The sequence below is a fragment of the Cavia porcellus genome, unplaced genomic scaffold, assembly GCF_034190915.1.
Source record: "Cavia porcellus strain 051 isolate PalLab524CR breed Dunkin Hartley unplaced genomic scaffold, mCavPor4.1 scaffold_6, whole genome shotgun sequence".
NCBI lineage: Eukaryota > Metazoa > Chordata > Mammalia > Rodentia > Caviidae > Cavia > Cavia porcellus.
The window spans coordinates 28,944,280-28,967,519 of NW_026947489.1; the positions used below are offsets into that span (position 1 = coordinate 28,944,280).

The 23,240-nt window shown below is 54.3% G+C and overlaps 2 protein-coding genes across 6 annotated transcripts; one reads left to right on the forward strand and one right to left on the reverse strand.

The window, feature by feature from the left end:
* Positions 1–2,180: 2,180 nt before the first annotated feature.
* Ltk (leukocyte receptor tyrosine kinase) lies at positions 2,181–11,217 on the forward strand. 5 transcript variants are annotated; one of them, XM_063250256.1, is made up of 20 exons: positions 2,189–2,431; positions 3,097–3,240; positions 3,332–3,503; positions 3,900–4,050; positions 4,146–4,292; positions 4,468–4,624; positions 4,707–4,889; positions 6,947–7,045; positions 7,449–7,601; positions 7,992–8,087; positions 8,338–8,527; positions 8,963–9,053; positions 9,184–9,248; positions 9,381–9,510; positions 9,609–9,706; positions 9,874–9,966; positions 10,066–10,167; positions 10,291–10,425; positions 10,499–10,589; positions 10,701–11,217. In XM_063250256.1, the coding sequence occupies exons 1-20, from the start codon at positions 2,389–2,391 to the stop codon at positions 10,947–10,949; spliced, it is 2,589 nt and encodes an 862-aa protein (XP_063106326.1). In that variant the 5' UTR covers positions 2,189–2,388; the 3' UTR covers positions 10,950–11,217. The 5 variants fall into 5 exon arrangements, with proteins under 5 accessions (XP_063106325.1, XP_063106323.1, XP_063106324.1 ...); XM_063250253.1 differs by having other exon boundaries at positions 2,184–2,431; positions 9,874–10,167; XM_063250254.1 differs by having other exon boundaries at positions 2,184–2,431; positions 3,166–3,240; positions 9,874–10,167.
* Positions 11,218–11,301: 84 nt separating this feature from the next.
* Itpka (inositol-trisphosphate 3-kinase A) lies at positions 11,302–20,955 on the reverse strand. The gene is made up of 7 exons (XM_063250258.1): positions 20,423–20,955; positions 13,210–13,306; positions 12,900–13,116; positions 12,616–12,820; positions 12,307–12,408; positions 11,978–12,049; positions 11,302–11,880 (listed from the first exon to the last, which is right to left on the reverse strand). Exons 1-7 carry the CDS (start codon positions 20,906–20,908, stop codon positions 11,677–11,679), a joined length of 1,383 nt encoding a protein of 460 aa, XP_063106328.1. The 5' UTR covers positions 20,909–20,955; the 3' UTR covers positions 11,302–11,676.
* Between the last annotated feature and the right edge of the window lie 2,285 nt (positions 20,956–23,240).

Sequence of the window (23,240 nt, forward strand, 5' to 3'; positions counted from 1 at the left end):
CCTTCATGAGGCAGCATCTATGGTCCTGTTTCTACTACCTGTGCCGCCAAGACATGAAGTCCTCAAACATCAGCTTGGCATGTAGCTGTGTTATATCCCCACCCTCATGTAGGTCCAGGACTGGAAGGAGTAAATTAGAGCATTAACTGGTTCATCTCTTCATTCTGGTAGAATTTCTTGATCATTCTTTTGTCCAAATCCTGACATGTGGGTTTACACTGTCTTCGTTGTATAGTTATAAGCATTCTGTCTGCAGAGCGCATGTGGTGCACCAGGCCTAGCCCTGTTAGTAAGTAGAGCCCGCTCCCTGGAGATGGAGTTGCTGAACACATAACTGTCCAGTAGATTTATTAAGCAGTTTCTTTACCTGCATTTGTAACAGTCCTCAATCTTACATGACAAAAATCACCTGTGAACATGTGAAAGCAGACAGAGTTTCTGAGTCAGTTCATCTGTTATGTGTTTTGTTTTTCAAGACAAGTCTTGCTAGATAGTTCATACTGTCCTTGAACTCACTATGTAGTCCAGGCTGTCCTTCATATCAATCCTCCTGTCTCAGCCTCTCCAGTGCTGGGATTACTGGTTCGTGCCACCATGCCTGGCTTGAGTCTACAGTACATCTAGAATGGGGTCAAGAATTTGCATTTCTGGGGCTGGAGATTTAGCTCAGCGGCATAAGCGCCTGCCTTGCAAGCAGGCAGTCGTGAGTTCAATCCCTGGTACCGATAAAAATGAAAAAGACAAAAAAAAAAAAAAAAAAAGAATTTGCATTTCTAACAAGTTCACAGGTGTTAACTGGTGTTGCTGTCCAGTACCAACCACAAATTGAGAATCTAGTTTTCCGGGACCTTGTAAAGTGAATCTTCACCTCATAGTGAAATATCTACTGTTAACTAGGCCATAAGTACCAGTTTTTACTAAAACAGTGTGGCCACACCTCGCTTTTTTACCCCTCTGTACTGAGGATTGAATCCAGGGGATTCTGGGTTGCATCCTGTCCCTTTTTATTTTGAGACAGAGTCTGGCTAAATTGGCCAAGCTGTTGTTGAACTTGTAATTCTCATGCCTCAGCTTCCCCAGATAGCTGCAATTACAGGTGTTTGCACCATGGCCTACCTAGCGATATTTAGTCAGACTATAAAGTTGCTAACTATAACGTTGTGTTCAGTTATCTCATATTAAGCAGAGGCCTCAGTCTTTTGTATTTACTTATTTATTTATTTATTTATTTTGGCTTTTTCATTTTTATTGGTACCAGGGATCGGACTCACGACCACCTGCTTGCAAGGCAGGTGCTTATGCCACTGAGCTAAATCCCCAGTCCCCGAGGCCTCAGTCTTTTAAGATTAGTACTTTAGGGTTAGGGATTTAGCTCAGTAGCACAAGCGCCTGCCTGGCAGGCCTGAGGTTGAGTTCAATCCCTGGTACCAAAATAAAATAAAACTAGTGCTTTAAAACCAGGCAGGGTGTGTAATCTCTAGCCATTATGGAGCCTGAGGCAGAAGAATGGAAAGTTCAAGCCCAACCTGGCAACTCAGTGAGTTAGCAAGACCCTGTCTCATTTTTTTTTTTAAGGTGGGAACATAGCTCCCTGCAAAGATGCTTGGTTCACTCCGTAGTGTGTGTTTGGGGGCAGGGCATTTTGAATGAAAGCTTGAAGACCCAAAACACAAAACACAGGTGTAAACTGGCTCTTAACAGTTCCTGGGAGCAATTGCCCATGGGATTTCGCAGGTGGTGGAAGCACCAACTCCTGCAGTGCCCTGTTTTGCCTTGCACCTCAGCCATGACTAGGCATGCTAGCACTCATGGTCGGATCTCCCCACGCCTGCTTATTACAGTAAATTGCTCACAACATTAACATGATCCTATGAACACAGAAATTCCTGTTTGTCAGTATCCAGGAGATTCCACCTGCAGCCATCATGGCACTGGAAAGTCTAAGTAGTACTTTCCATGCATGATCACGCCCCACCACCACGGGGGAAGCACTCATGGGCTCCTGGCCCAAGAAACCTAGAAGTCCCTGGAGTGCCTGAGATGTAGCCAGCCACTTTTCAGGGCACTGCCCCAGAGGAGGAGCGTATGGGACCCCCTCCCCTAGCTGAAGCCCCTAGCTCGAGCCCACCCGCTATCTTGGGGCAGCAAGGGGCAGAAGAGAGGGTGGGAGCCGCTGAGTCCGGGAGGGAGCCCCACAAGGCCAACCCCATAAGGCCTGAGTCCCTCACGCCCCGCCCCTTCCCGCACACTGGAGTCTGAAGTGGGCGTGGCTAGGCTGGCTTTAGGTCCCCAGAGTGTCTTGTGGACCGCTAGCACCCCTGTAAGCTACCGGCGAGGGCGCGGTGGCAAGTTGTGAGCTGGCAGCCTCTACCGGGCGCTGAAGGGGCGATGGGCCGCTCGAGTCGGCTGCTGCTGTGGCTAGGAGCTGCGGGTGAGTGTGGGTGCCTAATGAGTTTCCTAGGCTTAGGGACGGCGACAGTGACCGAACAGGTCACTGTAGGATGCGGGAGCTTCGGACTTTGGCGGCCCAAGCTCTCTAGTCTGTGTTTATGGGGTGTAAAAAGTCAAAGAACCGCCGGGCGCGCCCGAATCCGAATCCGAGCACACAGTTTTGGAGGAAAAGACAAACCCTGGGGTCCCTGGCCTACCTGGGGAGGGGCAACGGCACAGCCCGGCGCAGGGCAGTCCCAAAATTGTTCAGGGGCACGGCAGCCTGGCCAAGTGTCAGCTGGGTTTCTCCGTTGGAATGGGCGCTGGCTGTGGGGTATAGGGGTGTGGCTGTGAGCAGCAGGAGCTGACAGTTGAGGATGTGTTTTGTTTTGTTTTCTGGTCCTAGGGATTGAACCCAGAGCCCTAGCACTAAGCAACATACCCCACTTCTTTTTGTTATTATTGCTTTATTTTGAGACAGGATTTCGCTAAATCACTAAATTGCCCTGAATTTGCAATCCTGCCTCAGCCTCCCAGAGTGCTAGGATTACAGGCGTGCACCACGTCTGATTTGGTTAAGGGATTTTTTTCTTTTTAATCTGCCCCACCTTCAGCATTTAACATCCTGCCCTCTCCCAATCCCTCTGTCACCCTGCCACTTTTCAGGGATCATTCTCTGCTCCAACTCGGGGGCACAAGTGCCTTTTCCTCCATCCTCTCCCCCTCTGCTGCCAGCTCCCAGCCTCTGGAACCCAAAAATTACCGCCCTGCCTAGCAGACTGGAGCCAGGGTACCTCTCAAATCCTCTAGGTGAGCTCCAGGCTCCTCCCCTTTCTTTTTACTCACGTCCCCTGGGCCTGGCCAGGACCTCGAGGACTGTTTGCTCCCTCCCTGCTCCCAGGCACTGCGGGGCCTTGGGTGTTCTCTACCTGCGGGGCCAGCGGCCGGCGGGGGCCCACACAAGCTCAGTGCGACAGGGCATACGCGGGAAGCAGCGTGGTGGTGTCGGTGGAGGACTCCGGGCCGCTCCGAGGCGTGCAGTTGTGGCGGGCGCCAAGCCCAGGGCATTATCTGTGAGTGCCTGGCGGGGTAGCGCAGCGGCGACCTGCTGTCCGAGGTCCTGCAGTCGGGAAGGCAGGCCACGTGCCCGCCACCTCCCTCTTGGCGCATTCCCAGTGTCCTTGAGTGTCCCTCCTTTGGCGGGACCAGGGGAAGGGCGGCAACAGTCACGAAGCTCATGGTGGCCTGGAATCTGTAGCCAGGGGCGGCGCCAAGGGGGGCTTGAACTCCCCACCATCTCCATAAGTACTCTTGGACTCTGTAAAACTTGATTGTTTTGATGTTCAAATCTAGTTACCCATCCCTTCAGAGTCGGTTACAAGTCTTTAAGACTCTCAGATAAAAAGTCCTGGAGCCGGCAGGTCACCGACCCATGCCCAGGGCAGGGACCCAGCACCCTCTCCCGGCAGGATCTCAGCCTATGGAGCGGCGGGCGGCAAAGGTGCGCAGAGCCACCTGCCGCGGGCGCACGGTGTCTTCGTGTCAGCGGTCTTTTCCTTCAGTCGTGGGGAGCCGCTGTTCATCCTGGTGGGACAGCAGGGGGCGGACGCCTGCCCCGGGGTGAGTGGCCTGGCGGGGCAGCGGGGACTGGATGGGGTTGGGACCCGCGCAGCGTGGAGGGGCTGGGCCGTGTCAACCTTGCCCGGTGCCCGCAGGGGAGCCCGGAAAGCCAGCTTGTGTGCCTTGGAGAGTCAGGGCTAGACGAAGAGCACGCTGAGACGGAGGCGACCGAGAGCGGCCGGGGGTCCCGGCGCTGGGCGGGCGGGGGCGGCGGCGGAGGGGGCGCCACCTACGTCTTCCGGGTAGGTGCCGCCCGCCGCGCCCCGCACGCTGCACGGCCCCGCCCGTCAGCGCCCGCGTTCCTGGGGTCCCTTGGTCCCGGGGTCCCCCAGCCCGGCTCTGCCCGCAGCCCCTGGTCCCTCTGTCCCGGTCCTCCCCTGCGGCCAGAAAACGCCCCTGAACCTCCCCGGCCCACAGCAGCGCGCGGGCGAGCTGGAGCCCCTGCTGGTGGCGGCCGGAGGTGGCGGTCGCGCCTATCTGAAGCGGCAGGTCAGCGGCCGCACCCAGGCCAACCCTGAGAGACTGGAGAACCGAACGGAGGCGCCCGGGAGCGGCGGCAGAGGCGGGGCTGCAGGTTAGACCACCGGGACGCCTCACAGCTTGGGAAGGTGCCGTGTCCCCAACGCGCGGCCTATCGTGCTTCTGTCGCTCTACAGGTGGCGGAGGCGGCTGGACATCGCGGGCCACCTCTCCGCAGGCCGGCCGCTCGCTGCACGAGGGAGCCGAGGGTGGCCAGGGCTGCGCAGAGGCCTGGGCCACGCTCAGCTGGGCCGCGGCTGGAGGCTTTGGGGGAGGCGGCGGGGCCTGCACTGCAGGCGGCGGAGGCGGCGGCTACCGGGGTAGGTGCGCCCTGGATGAGCAGCCCTGAGGGTAAACAGGTCAGAGCTTTCAGGACTGGTGGGGAAGGCCCTCCCTCCTCTGTGGCAGCCCAGAGCAGGAGCTCTTAGTAAAAGCCAACTCAGTCGGGGATAATGCAGGCTGACAAGTCACCCTGGATTTTTTTACATCACAAGATTTCATCTCATTCTGCAGCAGCGGGAAGAATTTAGAGCTGACTGGGGTAGCAAACTGGCACTTCTCAAGGTGGGGCTCCCAAACCACTAACGAAATGTTTGTGAATTTCAGTCTGAGGAGGGGAATTTGGAAGATGTCTATTTGGAGCACACGAATTTCAGTTAGGAAAACTTTCAAGAGACCTAAGGCACATCATAGTGACTACAGCTGCTGCTGCTGCTTCTCCTCCTCCTCCTTCTCCTCCTCCTCCTCCTCCTCCTCTTCCTCCTTCTTCTTCGCTTTTTTTTTTTTTTTGGTACTGGGGATCTAACTCAGGACTTCGAGTTTGCCAAGCAGGCATTTATGCTGCTGAGCTAAATCCCCAGCCCATTAACAGCATATTCTTGAAAATGAGCAAGAGAATAGATTTTAGGTGTTTTCACAACAATAAAAGTTTGCTAGCCCAACACCTATAATCTCAGCACCCTGAGAGGCTGAGGGAGAACAAAAAGTTTGATCCCAGTCTGGGCAATTTAGTGATTTAGTGACACCCTGTCTCAAAATTTTAAAAAATACGTTGGGCTGGAGGTTAGTGAAAAGACCCTATGTTCAACTCAACCCCAGAACCAAAAAAAGAAAGAAAGAAAGAGAATGGTGTACATAACATATATTGATTGGCTTAAATCTACTGTTGCACAGCTTTTACTGTTTTATATTGTTATATACAATAAATATGTACATACTGTCAATTAAAAAGTACTGATTTAAAAATAAAATTCTGCTGGACATGTGGTGCATACCTATAATCCCAGCACTTGAGGCCAAGGTGCAAAGGATTGCTGCAAGTTCAAGACCAGTCTGAACTTCAAAGTAAATTGGGCATGGTGGTGTGTGCCTGTAATCCCAGTACTGGGAAAGCCAAGGCAGAAGGATCCATGCAAGTTCAAGGCCACCCTGGGCTACATATAGTGAGTTCAAGGACAGCCCAAACTCCACAGTGAGACCCTGTTTCAATGAATGAAAGAGAGAAGGAGGAAGGGAGGAAGGGAGAGAGAGAGAGAGAAAAAAAGAAAGAGAAAGAAAGGCCTGAGTTACATAGTGAGAGCCTGTCTCAATAAATAAATGCAGGGCCAGGAATTTAGCTCAGTGGCATAAATGCCTGTCTTGCAAGCATGCAGTCATGAGTTTGATCCCTGATACCAAAAATAAATAAATAATTTTTTTAAAAAGCCAGGTGGCAGACATGTCAGGTCCATCACTTTGGGAGTTGATTTGTGCGTCTTGGAGGATTGCAAATTCAAGCCTAGCAATTTAGCTATAACCTGTCTCAGAAAAGGCTATCTTTAAAAGAGATGTAGCTCAGTACAGAGGTCCTGGGTTCAATCCTTAGGCCCATCAAAAAATTATTTTAAAATAAATATAAATTCTTAGCTGTTTCAACCTACTGAATTAAAAATTCCAGATGGAGGTCCTAGCCATCTGTTTTTATCAGTCTTATAGAGGATCCTAAAATGGCCCAGAATTGGGCACCGTATGGGAAGAGAAACAGCCTCTGCGTCTGTCTGAGCTGTGCAGTTCATATGCACTTTACACACATCATCTCCGTAAGAAATGGAATGTGTGCGCACTGGGTTCCATTTCCTAACGAGGTCTTGGACCGGAGGGTTCAGGTAGGAGTGTCCCAGCCAGCCTGAGCCCGTCTTCAGGTTCTGATTCATTCTGCCCAGCTCTCCAGCCCCTCAGCATCTGTTGCTGAGCATGCCACAGTAACGCCAGGGTAGGGAAGGCCACACTGGTGAGCTTCCTAACGCTTCACAAGCCAGCTCCCCAGCTGTGAAGCAGCTGTGCCCCCATCTTATCCCCGCTCCATCTTGTGTCAAACCCTTCATCACTCATTTTCCAGGGGGTGATGCCTCATCAATTGACGTCCTCTGGGCTGATGGGGAAGATGGGGTGTCCTTTGTACACCCTAGCAGCGAGCTCTATCTGCAGCCTCTGGCAGGTACTGGTCCCACCTCTACCTCTCAGTTTGGCCCAGTCCTTCTTGTGCCTGCAACATGCCTAACTTCCGTGGCAGCCACAGGGGTTACACTGTCAGCTGCCTGGTTCTTACGAAGCACAGGAACATTTGGGAAGGGGACTTGAGATGCCAGTATGGGACATTCAGGAGTACTTGTCAAATGCCCTCTTGATACGGGACCTCTTCAAATAATTGGGGTCTCAGTGGTTCCAGAAAGGGGCGTCTGGACAGTCCCCAGGCTCTGCAATGTCCTGTGTCCTTGGCACTCCTTTCCCTAAACTCCTGGGCTAGAATTAACCATGTAGCTAGAAAAGACATGTATATCTCATACCCATGCCTACTTCCCATCCCCAACACCCCACCTTATTGGTTGTTTTACTCGAAGTCATGGAGAGCCACGGAGAAGTAGAGATCCGAAGACATCCCAGTTGCAGTCATTGCCCTTTGAAAGACTGCCAGTGGCAGGCAGAGCTCCAGCTGGCTGCATGTGTGTGTCCAGAGGGAATGAAGCTAGCTGAGGATAACATCACTTGCACTGGTGTGTCTTACCTTTGCCCCGGCTCTGACTCCTGGGTCATAGGCTGGGAGGAGCCATGGGCACTGGGAAAAATGGTTCAGAGGCCTGCGGTAGACCAGGCACTGTTGGGTGCTGGGCAGGGGGTTGGAGGTGCATTGCACACTCTGCCTTCAAGGAGCATGCAGATAGTGTGGGAGGTGAGGCGGGTACTTAGATGTAGATGTATGGATACATATCTAAAAATGGCAGTTGCTATGGGAGATATCAAGTGTTTAGGGGTTCTCAGGGAGAGGTTGCTTTTTGTCTAGGATAATTGAAGGTGGCATCTGTGTGTAACTGAGCTGAATTTTCAGGGTGGTTAAGACTAGAAGAACACAGGGGCATTGCCCTCTGGAAGTCTCTCTCCCTTAGACCTGCCCAGGTCCCCAAGCCCTGTGATTCTGATGGTGGTTGTGACGGCGACCTTGACACTGAGCCTGCTCATGGTCTGTGGGGCCCTCATCCTAGGTATAGAACATCCAGCAGGCATGGCTGATTCAAGACTGCCCCTTTTCCCACTGAACTGTGTTTTGGGTTTCTGTGGGGTCCTGGGGGAGGTGCAGTGGACACAGAATGGTGGCAGACTCCTCTGGGCTTCCAAGAGTGGGAGCAGCCCGGAGGCCTGGGGAAATCACTGCATGGAATGGGCATCTGGGGAGTGGGAGGCAGTGCGACCTGATGGACAGGGAGAGGGCCTGTTGGTTCTTCCCACTCCCAGTGAGCCAGAAGAAGTGTCAGGACCTGTGGAGGACCAGGCTGCCGGATGCTGAGCTTGAGCTGAGCAAGCTTCGAACCTGTTCCCTAAGGACAGCCCCCAATTCATATTACTGCCAGGTGGGGCTTGGCCCAGCCCAGTCCTGGCCTTTTGGGCTCCCTGAGGTTTCCCCAACCAATGTCACTCTACTCAGGTGAGTCCTCCATCTCTTCTGAGAATCCTAGCACTGTGATTCCACATCCCCATCTTGCTTTGCCACTATGGGGTCCAGCAAACACCCAAGTCAAACCCTTTGTGTTAGGAAGGTGGAGGCTCAGACAAGTGTCAGAGGGAGGTAACTTATGCAAGGTCATTTCTCTGGCCCAGTTCTAGACTAGTAAGGACTTTGGAATATGACTTTTTGTGGAGTTCCAGAGCCACTTTCCCTGCAGTGCAAAAGGGGTCACCGCACCCCAAACCCCCTATCCAGCTCTAGCCTTTGCTTGCCCTTTGTGAGCCAGTACTCACTCACCTTGCAGTTTTATGCTCTGGACATCCGTGGTGCAGAGCTCACATAAGGTCAGCTGGGCACACAGTGGGACAAAGCAATGAAGGGTTCCTAAGCCACTCCTCTCCTGTCTTCCTGTAGTGCACTGGGCTGTGGTGCCTTTGGGGAAGTGTACCAGGGACTGGTAACTGGCCTTCCTGGGCAACCCAGCCCCCTGCAGGTGGCTGTCAAGGTGAGGGGAATGGAACTTCTTGCTTGGGGTGGAGAGCAGGGCACCACAGAGAGATGATGAACGATCCTTAGAGCCAAGGTTAACTCCCCTCCCCAGTGAAACACACAATGACTGTACTGTTCTCTCCCAGGCTCTACGGAAGCTCTGTTCTCCTCGGGAGGAGCTGGACTTCCTCATGGAGGTGCATATCATCAGGTGAGCCTGGGGAAGGCAGGAAAAGCTCAGGACTACCCACCAAAATGATTTTCTCCTCACTGAGCTGAGAGGTCCCCAGTAGTGTATGGTACCCAGAACCTGCTTATCTTTTCATGTGCCCCACCCACACAGCAAGCTCAGCCACCAGAACATCGTGCGCTGCGTGGGGCTCAGCTTCCAGGCTGTGCCTCGCCTCATTCTTCTGGAGCTGATGTCTGGAGGGGACATGAAGACTTTCTTGATGGAGAGCCGGCCTAATTTGGTGAGTCCTTTTCCCAGGCCCTAGGCCTCTGTAAATCAGAAATCTTGTCCATGTGTCCCAAGACCAGTACAGACTGCCACACACTCTTTCTTACCCAGGGTAAACCATCACCTCTGGCCATGCAAGACCTGCTACAGCTGGCCCAGGACATAGCTCAGGGCTGCCACTACCTGGAGGAGAACCACTTCATTCACAGGTCAGGAGCATTTTTGGCTCAGGGACCCCTAACCCAACCCACTGCCCAAAGGACAACCCTTGCACCTGACTTAGGGAAGTACATCAGGCAGGGCCAGAGCTGAGTTCTGGCAGGTTTTTTTTTTTTTTTTTTTAATGTTTTTGTTTTGTTTTTGCCTCATTCTGCAGGGACATTGCTGCCCGGAACTGCCTGCTGAGTTGCACTGGGCCAGGCCGAGTAGCCAAGATTGGGGACTTTGGGATGGCCAGGAATATCTACCGGTGTGGTGCTTGGGAATGTGGGAAAGCTGGGCTTTTGGGGGTTTCCCAGCTCTTTCATGGTATTAAGACAGCTGGTTGTTTTCCTCCTCCCTCCTTCAGGGATAGTTACTATCGCAGGGGTGGCCCGGCCTTTCTCCCAGTCAAGTGGATGCCCCCCGAAGCCCTTTTGGAGGGCATCTTCACATCCAAGACAGACTCCTGGTGACAACACTCCCTCCCCTTGTCCCCTTCCCCGCCATGCAGCTCCTCCTGCCTCCCCTGAGGGAAGGGAAGCTTGCACCTGATTGACGAGCTTCTACTTGTTGTACTGCACCTGTGATGCAGGTCTTTTGGGGTGCTGCTCTGGGAGATCTTCTCACTGGGGTACATGCCCTACCCTGGGCGCACCAACCTGGAGGTGCTGGACTTCGTCATTGCAGGGAGTCGGATGGACGCTCCTCAGGGCTGTCCAGAGCCTGTGTGAGTTTCTAGTGTTGCCCAGGAAGAGGCCCCTGGAGACTGTGGGTGGGCTCGAACTTCCACCCCTCTTCAGGTACCGCATCATGACCCAGTGTTGGCAGCATCGACCTGAGCTCCGCCCCACCTTTGCCAGCATCTTGCAGCACCTCCAGGACTGCACTCAGGTGTGCCCAATCCCCTTTCCTTAGCCCCTCACCCCGTCTCTTTTGCAGGTCTGGAAGAAAGCCATAAATAACCAAATGACCCTTGTTCCCCACCCCATCCCCACATCACAGGACCCTGAGGTGCTGAATTCACCCCTATTGCTAACTGTGCGGCCCACTCTGGAAGAGGAAGGGGCTTCTGAGCTGGGGAACAGATCTTTAGAAGGTCCCAGGTCTCTACAACCCCAGGACCAGAGTCCAAAGACCCTGAAAAACTGGGAAGAAGGCCATCTTGGCTGCTGGCTCTCCTCTGGCCTCGAGCCCCTCAAACCTAGAGGCTTCCAACCTCAGAACCTTTGGAATCCCACCTATGGCTCTTAGAGCCCCAGAGGGTGAACACTCTGCACTGATCTTCGCAAAGACTCCTCCTGCACTACTTCCTGGGCTTCCCCGTAGCCTCTTTCCACTGCAGCCTTGAGGCATGTCTAGGCCTGTCTCAGGGTCATCCTGGCCACACTGAACTTTTCATGCTGGAAACAGCTCTAGGGCTCGGCAGAGAGTCCTGGATTCCCCTTTCCCGTGAGGGACTTTCATTTGAGCAGCTCCCAACCTTGCAGGTGTTTCTAATAAAAGCTCTTTTCACATCTGACATCATCTGAGTGGACGTGAAGGAGTCCAGAACTGAAGAAGATGGGACCAGAGTGGGAGGGAATGAGACCTGAGTCACAGAAGCTGGGTCTCTGGGTTTTATTGGGAAGGGAATCCACTGTAGTGTGGTAAGCCTGTCCAGTAGGTCTAGACTTGCAAAATGAAATTCTTTATCTGAGCCCTCTGAAGAGGTGCAGAGCCCCCTCAGGAGAGCTGGGCTGAGGAAGAAGTCCACTGTTTTCCTCCTCTCCTCTAAATTAGTGTCACCCAGCTCTGGGAATGTGGGGTTTGCGTGAGGCCAATTCCCTGTGTTGGCAACACACCCCTTGGCTCCTGGCTCTGCAGGACCAAGTAACTGCCCGCCCAGCGGGGTTTGGTCTTGCTGGCATGCACTGTGGGGTCACAGCCACAGGTCCACATTTCTCTGACTGGCAGGCCCAAGTGGCAACAGGGCCCAGCCTCATCTCTCCGCAAGGCTTGCTAGGATGCCAATGAGATTGTCCAGCCCTAGCAGATAGCCATCCTCCCGGTTGCCTTCCTCCCAGGGCCGCCGGTGGTCCAGGATCTGGCCATCTGGAAGGGGCGTGGTCTTGCCAAAATCAATCAGCCACACACCAGCGCGATGGCAATGATCATGCACGAAGAGGAGCGAGCTGCCGATCACCTGTGAGCCCCCCCACACACAGTCAGGCCGCAGCCCCATTTTGAGGAATCCCCCACACACCACACCCCTAGCACCTGAACCCACCCAGGCCTCTTACCTCGTGCTTCCTAAAAAATTCGGAGACCTCCAGGGTGTCCCGGATCTGCTGCAGACGGTTCAGATATCTTCTCTAGACAGGGTAAAGTGAGCAGGTTACCTGCATGCTAAGGGAGACCCTGCAGCCACCATGCATTTTCAGCTTGGCAAATCTGGTTGTGAGAAAGAAACAGGCCCCCAAAGGGCCTAGAGGGAAAGGCCACAAAACAGTTTTAACACAGCAAGATGAATGCTGGGGGAGGGCAGCAGATGGCACTAGAACAGATGAGCAGAAGGCACCCTTGGGTTCAAGCACTTCAGCACCTCAGAGTTCTAGGACCAGGCTCTCACCAGCACTTCCATATCTCCTTGTACAAACTCCTCAAAGACACGGGTCACCTGCTCCCGGCTTCTCGTGGTCTTGAAGTCAGTACTGCAGGAGCCATCAGCTTTCTGAAGGTGGGCAAGGAGTGTCAGGGCCCGACCCGCCTGAAGAAGAGGATCTGGCAAGGGTGGGGGTATCTCCCTGGTCCCCAAAGCATGTTTGGTTTTTGAGAACAAGGAGATGGGGGTAGGAGGGGGGTGAAGAAGGGTGGAACCACAGAGGGGCCAGGGTAGAGCAAGAACCCAGGCCGGGCAGGGCAAAGGGGCCTGGCCCACCTTGATGCCCTCAATGCGGAAGCCAAGCGTGGTGCTGGAGCTGATGCCCTCCCGCCACTGCATGTAGCGTGGCTTGGTGACTGCCCGCTGAGCGTGCTCCTCCTCAGTGGGCGCTTCGGGGTCCACCGCCAGCATCTTCTTGTACATGTCCTTACGCAGTTTGGGGCGCTCCCGGGCCTTGGTGAGCTCCTCTTCCAGGTAAGTCCTGTGGAGCACAGGCAGGAGCATGAAGGTGTGCAGGGGCCCCACCCACCACTCACAGGGCACCCCTGGGGCACACACACCTAACGCCCATCTTGCAGTCCAGCACGCAAGGCCCATCGAAGCCGTCCAGCAGGTCCTGTAGCTGTAGGTAGCTCTCGCCGTCTCGCTCCACCACGCCATGGAAGGTGGGCACGCAGCCACGCAATGCATCCCCCATCAGCCGGCCCAGGCAGTACCGCTCGGGTTCTGAGCTGCGCTTCAGGATCAGCCCGCTTGTGCCCGCCGCCTTGAAGCTCCCTGTGAAATCATCGTGAGCAAGGCTGCCCCCTCGGCCCACCCGCGCCGGCCCGTGCCCACTCACTCACGCCTGCCCACAGCACCCCTGCTCACCTGTGTGCCCTGCCAGCTGTACCCAAGAGTAGCGCTTCCGGAAGGGGCTCATGACCGGCAGGTTCACCATGGTGCGGATCTTCTGCCAGTGGCTTTTCTGAAAGCAATGGGTCCCAGTGTGCAGGTAATGTGTCAGGGAGGCAGGTGCTCCCCGTCCAAACCCAGAGGAGGCAGCCAGGGCCTCATGTGCCACGTGCCCCTTCGGCCCTGGGGAAAGATTAAGGTCTGCACACACTGACACAGAGCAAGGGACTCCAGCTTTGGGAACAGGGTAACAAGCCCTGGGTTTACTGTGGGAAGGCCCAGGTTCCCACCAGCTCCACCACTGAGAAACCGCCTTGCCTGTTCTCCTGGGGAGTTCTGTGAGCTCCAGAACTAACTACTGGTGTCACACACACACACACACCTAGTAGGTAGTTGAACCAGGACCTTCACACAGAGCTAATTTTGTTTTTACACTTTTTTTTCTTTTTTCTTTTTTCTTTTTTTTATCGGTACCAGGGATCGAACTCACGACCGCCTGCTTGCAAGGAAGGTGCTTATGCCACTGAGCTAAATCCCCAGCCCCACACAGAGCTAATTTTGCATTCACTCATTCATTTGTTTTTTTAAGACAGGATCTCACTATGTAACCCAGGCTGGCCTCAGATTCAAAGTAATCTTTCTGCCTCAGCCTCCCAAGTGCTGGGATTACAGGCGTGGGCCACCACAGTCTGCTTCCCAGCCCTTTATTTTTTTTATTTTTTTGTCTTTTTCATTTTTATCGGTACCAGGGATCGAACTCACGACTGCCTGTTTGCAAGGCAGGTGCTTATGCCACTGAGCTAAATCCCCAGCCCCCCAGCCCTTTATTTTTTAAAACAGAGTCTCACTAAATCTAGGCTGGGCTGGAATTTTTGATTCTCCTGTCTCTCCCAGAGTTCTGGGATTACAGCTGTGTCTCACCACATTTTGTTTGTTGTTTTGTTTTCTGAGACAAAAGCTCACTGCATAATCCAAGCTGGTTTTGAATTTTCTATGTAGTTTAGGCAGGTCTGAAATTGAGATCCTCCTGCTCCAGCCTCCCCAGTGCTGGGATTACACGTGCTACCTCACTCATCTGATGATGACTTTTAATAGAGCTTCTCAGATCTACAGCAGGAAATTCTGGGTAGGTCTGAGGTAGGAGCAAACATTTGCATATGTAGCCTCAGCATCAGTTTCTTCATCTATGAAATCGGGGAGGGGTCAGGCATGGTGGCACATGCCTCTAACCGCATCACTTAGAGGCTGAGGCAAGAGCATGACTAGGAGGCTCTCTGGGCTATATAAAGTGAGTTCAAGGCCAACATGAATTTCATACTGAGACACTAGGAATGACTCTTTTATACACATATAAAGTGTGGGAATAACGACACTTTCTGGGGTGTTGTGATAGTAAATGGGACTTCGGCGTGACTTAGCTCCACAATCCCATGCCTCAGCATAAAGCAGATGCCGGACAGACCTAGATCACTGATTCATTCACCTAGGGTAGAGGTGGCAAACCTAATGCATGCATGCCACTAGGCACACAGAGCTCTCCCTTAGCACATGAGCCAAATCACCCCGGCAGCTGAGCATTCAGGTTTAACTGCAGTGTTGCTACTGTGATAAATACATGGTCTGGGCTTGCAGTTTAGGAGCTCAGTCTCTAAAATGTTTGCTACCACTGGTCCAGGCCTTCAGTTCGTCTAGTTCAAGGAAACACAGAATCAGCCCTTTCCTAGGCTCAGGATAGAGAGGCTGGCTAGGCAGAATGTGCAGGAAAAAGTGGCTTAAGGCCTGTAGCCTCAGCACTGCGGAAGGCTGAGGCAGAATCACCAGTTCAAATTCAAGCCTAAGGGGCTGGGGATTTAGCTCAGCGGCATAAGCACCTGCCTTGCAAGCAGGCGGTTGTGAGTTTGATCCCTAGTACCCATAAAAAGTTAAAAAAAAAAAAAAAAAAGAGCAAACAAATTCAAGCCTAGCTGAAAAACTTAGTGGCTTTGTGAGACTCTGTCTCAAAATAAAAGTACAAGAAAAGGCTGGGGGTGTAGCTTAGTGGAGAGGTACTGGGTTTAATCCCAGTAGGCAGTGTATATGGTGGAGAGAATATCCTGGGGTTCTGGGGTGGTTAAGGTGTCAACTTGGATTGGCTCTGGGATCCCCTTTGGGGAAGGTGGAACACACTGCAGCTCGTGTGTGGGTGGATCACGGGTGTGGCCTTGGGTCCCTCATCCCTTCCTCTTGGCAGTCTTCCACCCTGCTTCCCTGCCCTGCTCTGGACCGAACTGCTTTCTCTGCCATACCCTTCCACGATGATGTCCTGGCGTTGGAGCCGGGAGACCATGGACTGAAACCTAAACAATCCCCTTAAATTGTGGGTGCTGGGTTATTGTTTCAGGGAGAAGAAGGCTGACTCGGGGACACAGCTTCCTAAGACCATCGAGCTATCCCTGGGTGCCATGCGTGCCTTGGCACCCTTCGTCATCTAGACACAGGAAACTGAGCCCTGGAAATGGGGTGCAAAGCTGAGGCCCTGGCATCTTAGTCACCACTGTAGGGAACAGAGATTTTGGGGGTAGCATTTACCTCATGACCATTGCTCTGGCCTCCAACTGATTCTGAAAACATCTTACACCCCATCCTGAGCCTGATCTGTGTTTACCCTAAGGTGCCCGGTTTTGTTCCTGTCACTATATCTGCCGCCTCCTCTTAGAAGTGCTCGCCTTTCAGTGATGTTAAGAAGCCAGCAACTGGCAATGAGGGATTCCGGGTGGGAGAGGGAGGATTTAGCAGGTGGCCAGAGTAGGGGGACAGACAAAAGGACTTTTCATGGAGAGTTGAAAGCAAAGCACTGCGTGAGGACTGGCAGGGGGTTCCAGTCCCCGCTCTGTCAATCATAGCTGAGTGAGCCTGAGCAAACACTGTCATCTGTGTGGGTGTCTTTCTTCATGGGGGACACATCAGCTGCCCTAACATGAGCCACCACTTACTGCCTGCGCACACTGCCATCAGGCACCTTCTCCTCTTGTCTCAGACAGCGCTTGCTGCTTATGTGTTCCTACCTACGTCCCCACGGTGCACCAGGGTGTGATCACGTGTCCAACCCCGGGATCTGGGGGTGTAGCCAGAAGCAGCCCACTAAAAGCATGACATCTCTTTCAAAACTCCCTTTTAAAATCTTTAAATACACACAAGGTTTGCATTCTAATGCATAATAAATTTCAGTTTTATTATAAAACTCCCCACCTCCAAATCTTCAAGTAAAATTCCAGGAAGGTGACTTGTGCACCATGCATCATCAGCGCCATCCTAGGGCTCCTTTTCTCTGGTCCCACTTAGAGCACCGGTGAGGAAGCCCAGGCATGGTAAGTGCAGAGGGATTTTACACAAGAAAATCAAGGCTCAGAGGCAGTAGCATTCACTCACTCCTTGCCTACAGATTCCCAGTCACCAGCTGAAGCGCCTGCCAGCCCTGTGCCCTCTGCATGATCCAACTGCTCCAGCACCCTCCGCAGTCTGTGCTGCCACTGTGGGGTCAAACTAGACACTAATGTGGGAGCTTTGCACTGAGTGATCTGCAGCTAAAGGATGCTGCTCAGTTCTGAGCTCTGCAGAAACATGGGACTGGCCTATCAGTTGTGGGAATGGCTTTCATAAGAAAAGCTTCAGGCAGTCTGGGGGCTGCTAGCACAATGTGGAGACCAGTGGGACTAGAACGGATCTAGTGATTGTGTACAATGAGTTCCACAGTCACCCACGTAGAAGGGGAAGCAGCTTTGGGATAGCAGAGCAAAGTGACTGCCAGCCTCCTTCCTCTTGGGGTTGTGTGGAAGCAACAAGGGTGTGGAAGAGAAAGTGGGCTTGGCTGCAGGGGTTGGGGTGGTTTGCTACACTTACCAGCATTGCACTGCTCCCAAGGAGAGGGGAAAGAGGGTCATCTACCCTCCCAACCATGCTTGTACATCCCAGCATGAGGAAAGAGCAGGAGGTAACAAACAGCTCTGTGCCCAGCACCTGAGTCCTCTCAGCCACCTTCTGAGCTTGCTTCTTTCTTTTTGGTGCTGTGGATTAAACTCTAGCCCTCCTCCTTTTTATTTTTTATTTTGACACAGGGTCTCGATAAATCACTAAATTGTTCAGGCTGGGCTTGAATTTGGAATCCTCCTGTCTCAGTCTCCCAAGTCCTGGGATTACAGACATGCACTACCATACCCAGCTTCCTGACCTTTCTTAGGGCAGGATTCTCTTGCCAGTAATTGTCAAGGTGGAAGAAGTCAGGCCAGATGTGATGGAACTCAACTGGCTGTCACCTTCCACCTCCGTGAGTTACCTCCCCCAAGGAACACAAGGCCTTCACATGTGAATGTAGCCAAAGAGCCTCTTGGGGAATCACTGGTGAGTGGGTAGGTGGGGATTTTGGTTCATGAACAACAGGGGAAGAATCTTTGAGCAACTGAGTTATTATATGGGCATCAGAAAGATTATTTTTTTGATATTACAGAGTAAAATCTAGTGCCAAGGAGACTGAAGCCTTATCCTTTGACCCAGCATTCCCTCCATGGAGCTGCTATTTGATTATCTTGGAGCAAAAGACAGGGGAGCTGACTGTGTGAGGCTCTGGTAATAATGCCCAGAGCTGAGCAGGGAGTACTATGTCTCTGTGGGCTAGAGTTCAGCTTCCAAAATTCAGCCTGCCTCCGGGCAGAACAGGCCTCCAGCCACTCTGCCAGCCCAGCACCCCCCTCCCCATGCTCCATTTGTCCTATCAAACTAGCACTCCCGTGGTAGTGGTGGTGGGGAGAGCAATCAGCTTAAATTTATAAAGTGATTTGCACCAAGGTATAAGTGACCCACGACTTCACTTTCCCATAGGCATTTGCTTTTTAAAAAGGGAGTCTGTTAACCTAAATTCTGCTCTATAATTAGTGGAAAGTAAGGTGTGGGGGTTCTGAGTACTGGAGGGACCAACATCCAGGTCTCCTTCCCTAGCCTGGAGCAAGGAAAGGAGAAAGACAGAAGCACCAGAGGGAAGCACCCTCTCTTCTGCTAGAGCCACCCCTACAATCCTTTGAAGCCCAGGGCTGCCTTGGGGCAAGCCGTCCAGCCCTTTCTTGGATTGGGGCTCATGTTCCCTTTCCACAAGAGGAAAGACTGCTGGAGAGAGAGAGCAAGGGTGCCCGGTGCACCTGCCCTGCTGTGGCTGGCTCCTGGGGGAAAAGGGACGGCGGTATCCGTATACGCCCAGCAGAAGCATACAGAGCCTGCGGTGTAAGGCGCTGGCCAACTGGGCGGCTGAGTGCATCCTTCCCAGCCGGAAGTGCTCGCTTCCTGGGGAAGCCCTAAAGGAACCCCGGGCCAACGCTGCACCGCTGCTGGATGGCCCAGGCAAAGCACAAAGTCCGCTGGAGGCCCTTCCACGCTGACTCAGGCAGCCTCTGTCAACAGTCCCCGGCTTATCTGCGCCATAGTGCCTGTTTGCCTTCGGGGAGGCCCCGGGAGCAAACTGGGGGATGGGAAGGCCTGCAAGATGCAGCCTGCTGCTGGAAGGGCACTTAGCTGCCACCTGCCCCAGGTCGTGGGGCGCCCGGGGACGCCCAGGTCCATCCATGTGGGGGAGGCTGACTCAAGGCCCCAGGAAACGGCTGCGTCTAGGTGGGGCCTTCCTCGCTCTGAGGGTCCCCACTCACGCTCTGTAACCCCTCCGGTTGCCCTTGCACCCACGCCTGCCTCTCAGGTATCAGAGATGTTAGCGAGGACGCGCCCAATGAGGAGGGTGGGAGGGAGGGGTCCTTTCAAGGCTCCACCTGCCATTGCCCTAGGGAACCTTGGTGGCTCTGGCTCCGGTATAGAGGCAGAGCAGCCCCAGAGGGTCGCGGCGGCTCAGGACTGAGCCCTGCACCCGCCCTTGATGTGGTGCGGACCGATGGGAGGTGTCCTGCTCTGCGAACATGGGTGTCACCAAGCCCACTGCCCTCAGGGTACAAGGAATCGTGTGGGTCCCAGAGTCACGGAACTACTTCACAGTCTCCCGCATCTGCTTTAAGGAGACCACGCAGCTCGGTCGGGGTCTGCAAGGCCCGGGCCGCACTGCAGCACCTGCACCTCGCGGTGTTCCGACCTGGAAAGCGGCTGTAGCTGTAACCTTGTCGGCCGGCCCGGTGTTCTGGGCAGGCCTGGAGACAGTAAAGGCCCTTGGCGCCCAGGGACTGCTCGCTCCAGACACATTTGCGTAATGTGGATCTAAGCAACTCTGCGCTGACCGCAGGCAGTTAATGCATTTGGCCTAGGTTAACCTGGTGCAGTGGTGCACGCCTGTAATCCCAGCACTCTGGGAGGCTGAGGCGGGAAGAGCTTAAGAAGTTTGAGCCCAAGATGGGCAACTTTTTGGGACCCTGTTTTTTAAAAACATAAGGCCTGGGAATGCCTGACTAAAACTTGTAGTATTAGAAAAAACGTGAGAGGCCGGGGACTTAGCTCAGCGGTCCAGCGCTTGCCTGGAAAGCGCGAGGTTCTGAGTTCGATTCCCAATATAAAGGAAAAAAAAAAAAAAAACAAAAAACAAATAACATGGGGTACTAGAAAGCTCTCCCAAAGGTGCACACCCCTGAGGGACGCGCGCTGGCAATGACTTTACCGCACTCCGACCCGTTATGCTAGGTCAAACTTGGCCCAAACATCCAGACTCCAGGCAGCAATTAGCATGTTGATCCAGCCCCTCTCTGTCTCAGTTTACCTTTCCCCCAGGCTACGTTGAGAAGTAGCAGGCCCTGACCCAGGGCCCCAAGTGGGCTGCACCCCACTCCAACTCAGCCCGCGCCCCTCCCTCCTGCGTCCACGCCTCGCGCGGGCACCGGCAGCAGAAGGCAGCGGCTCCACTCCCACTCAGGAGCGGGAAACCGTGGCAACGGCGGGGGTGGGGCCGCGGCGCCAAGAGGGGGTGGGGAGCGCGCCTCGTGCGCCCGGCTCTCTCCCAGGTTCACAGGTTCACGGGTTCGGCTGAGCCCTTCCGAACCCCCAGTCCCACCTCACAGCCCGTAGTGACCACTGCCAAGGCGAAAGCTTGGCCTGGTGTCCCTGTGCGCCCTGCAGATTCCTTCCACAAGGGGATTCGGACCCGCGGCGGAGGCCGCCGGGCCGGGCCGGGCCGGACCGGACCGGAGTTCCCGGAGGCGTCGCCCGCGCGCGACCCACACCTGCCCGCCGGTACCTGACCAGCGTCCTCGCCGGCTTCCAGCTGTACGTTGCCGCGACTTCGACTCTCGCTGTCGCTTAGCAGATCGTCTTCCGAGTCCTCGAGCAGCGACGAGGAGCCGGTGGAGGACAGCGACGAGGTGGAGAGGCGGCGCGGCTGCTGCAGGTGCGCGCCCGCGGCCGGGAGCCAGCGCCCCTCGGGCTCCGGCGGCCCGGGACTGGCCGGGGGCGCGTCCGGCTCCTCGGCCGTCACGGTCAGCTGAGGGATCGCCGGCGCCGGGGCGGCCCGCGGGAGCCCGTTGGGGACCCGGCCCCCGCGCCGCTTAGCCCCACGGGCCCGGGGCTCCCCGGCAGCGGCTGCGGCGGCCACCGCGGCGCAGCGTGCCTCGAAGAGAAGGCGCAGCTCCCCGACGCTCCGGCGCGGCGCCCGCTCCAGCCCCGGGCTGCAGGGCCCCGCGCGCCCCGGCCGCGCCATGCCGGTCGGGCCCCCGGGCAGGGTCATCCCCGGCGCGGGGCGCACCAAGCCCGCAGCCCGCAGCCCGCGGCGCGGCGGGGACTGGAGACGCGAGGCTCCCGCCGCCCGAGCCCGCCCGGGGCGGAGCCTCTGCGCAGCCCCGCCCGGGACGCGCCCCCCTCCGCCCAACCCTTTCACTTTCGTGGAGCCTGGTTGGCCCGGCGCTAGCACCTTGGGGAAGCCTCGGGGTGACTCCGCGGAGTGGCACCAGAGTCCGGGCCTGGCCCTGGCTCAGGGCTCCCCCGTGGTCCTGGGGCTGGGAACGATTCCTCCAGTCGGCTCCGCGGGCCGGGACCCTGCCTAGAGGGAAGTGCTCTTGCTCCCTGCCGGGCCCTGAGGTTCCTTTCCTGCTCTCAACAATCCCAGGCAAAGTCTTCCAAGTCTCCACAGAGTTCAAGGCCATCAGCCTCCAAAACAAGCCCCACCCCAGTTTGTGCGCCCAATAAGAGAGGGCCCGGGGCCGAGCTGAGGCTGCTTCCCATCGTTGGCCCCTGAAGCTCCCAGCTTCCTGGCGGAGGCGGAGGTGGAGCCTGGATCTCTCCAAATGTCCCAGCGAGTCCGGGATTGCGTCCCGCTGCTGGCTGGCCGCGCATAACAATCCCTTCTAGCCTCCTTCTTACGAGCTCGGGAGTTTCGACTCTTCTTGGGGCTTTACAGTTTTCATCTCCTTTAAACTAAGCATCTCTCTAGGATTGCTGTCCAACTCGCGAGTTGCTGTAAGAATAAAATTGGAGATGTACGCTGGGGTACATCTCAGTGGTAAAGCACTTGCCTAGCATGGGATGTAGGTCAGTGTGAAAGCCCTGGCTTTAATGCCCACTACTCAAAAAAAAAAAAAAAGTGTGTGTGTGGGGGGCCTATAGTGAGCACTGTATGTGGAATTAGAGACCTGAATGCGACAGCTGGTTCTGCCTATTTTATAGGCTGTACCTATATATATGAGTACTGCAGTTTCACAGCACTAAACCTAATAAAGCTCAGATAAACCAGCTGCTTTCCCCTACCCTACGAGTTCTGAGGGTTAAATCTTTATCATTGAGCTTCATCTTCAGTCATTAAATTGCCCAGGTTGAGCTCAAACTTGGGATCCTCCTGCCTCAGCCTCCTAGTGTGCTGGGATCAGAGGCATAAGCACCCACACCTGGCTCCAGTCCACCTTTTAAGGGTTCCCTTTCCTCAAAAGGAAGGCTCCGATCTACCTGGTGAGGTTCTTCTGCAGATCGTATGGAATGATGCTTGCAAGAGGCTTCTCGGATTCGGTAAGTCTAATGACATCCCCAAGTTACTTCATTTGTAAAATCTCCTAGTCCAAGTCCCACATAAGTAACCAGTTCTTGTATCAGTCACTGTTTGAGCTCCTCAAAGATAGAACTTGCCCGGCCTGATGGTGCACACCTGTAATCCCTTACTAGGAAGGCTGTCAGGGAGATCACCACCAGCTGGAGACCAGCCTGAACTACACAGCAAGACTGTCTCTAAATCTAAAAAATAAGACAAAAATTCTACAATTCAGCGCAGCTAGGTGCTAAGAGTCCACATCGAAATAGCCCCAGACCCCACAAGACGTGTAGTCCTTGGAGAACGCCGCCTACTGACTGTATGGGTCACCCGGCTACCACTTCTCTCCCAGATCCTCATATACCACCTGCTGCCTCCAGCCCCGCACCACTCAGCATGAAGCAAGACCTCCAGTGCAGAACTGGTCTCTTCTCTTAAACCGTTAGAGCCTCTCAAGTCGCTGAAAGTGTAGCTCTGTGGGAGATGTGCCCCACATTTGATGTCCAATACCAAAAAAAAAAAAAAAAAAAAAAAAAAAAAAAAAAAAAACAACAACAACACTAAAATGTTAAAAGCCTGGGCAGTGCTGGACTGTAGTGAACTGGGCACTGGGCTGCTAACCCAGCTACCAAGGAAAAGTCAGGTAAAAAATATGCTTCATGCATCAAGCACTTGCCCATGTCCTAGGACCAGGAACTGGAGAATTACCATTCCTGCGCCTGCTGGTCCTGGACAGGGAGGACACACGTAGGAACAGAGGGATGGAGAGCCAGTCTCATGGGGAACAAGCTTCACTGCAGCACCCTCCTTCCACTGCAGGAGAAGGACCTGGGGGTGAACTGGCTCAGCAAGGAGCATCCAGGCGCTCATAAAAGACCATGGCGAGCAGATAGATAAGCCAGTTTATCCTGGACCCTCACTTCTAATGTGCTATGCTCCATGTCTGTCATTAATATCTTGTTCTGCCTTGCTGGGCACCCAGGCTTATGTCTATAAATCCTAGCACTCTGGGAGATTGAGGGAGGAGAGGGACAAGCTTGAG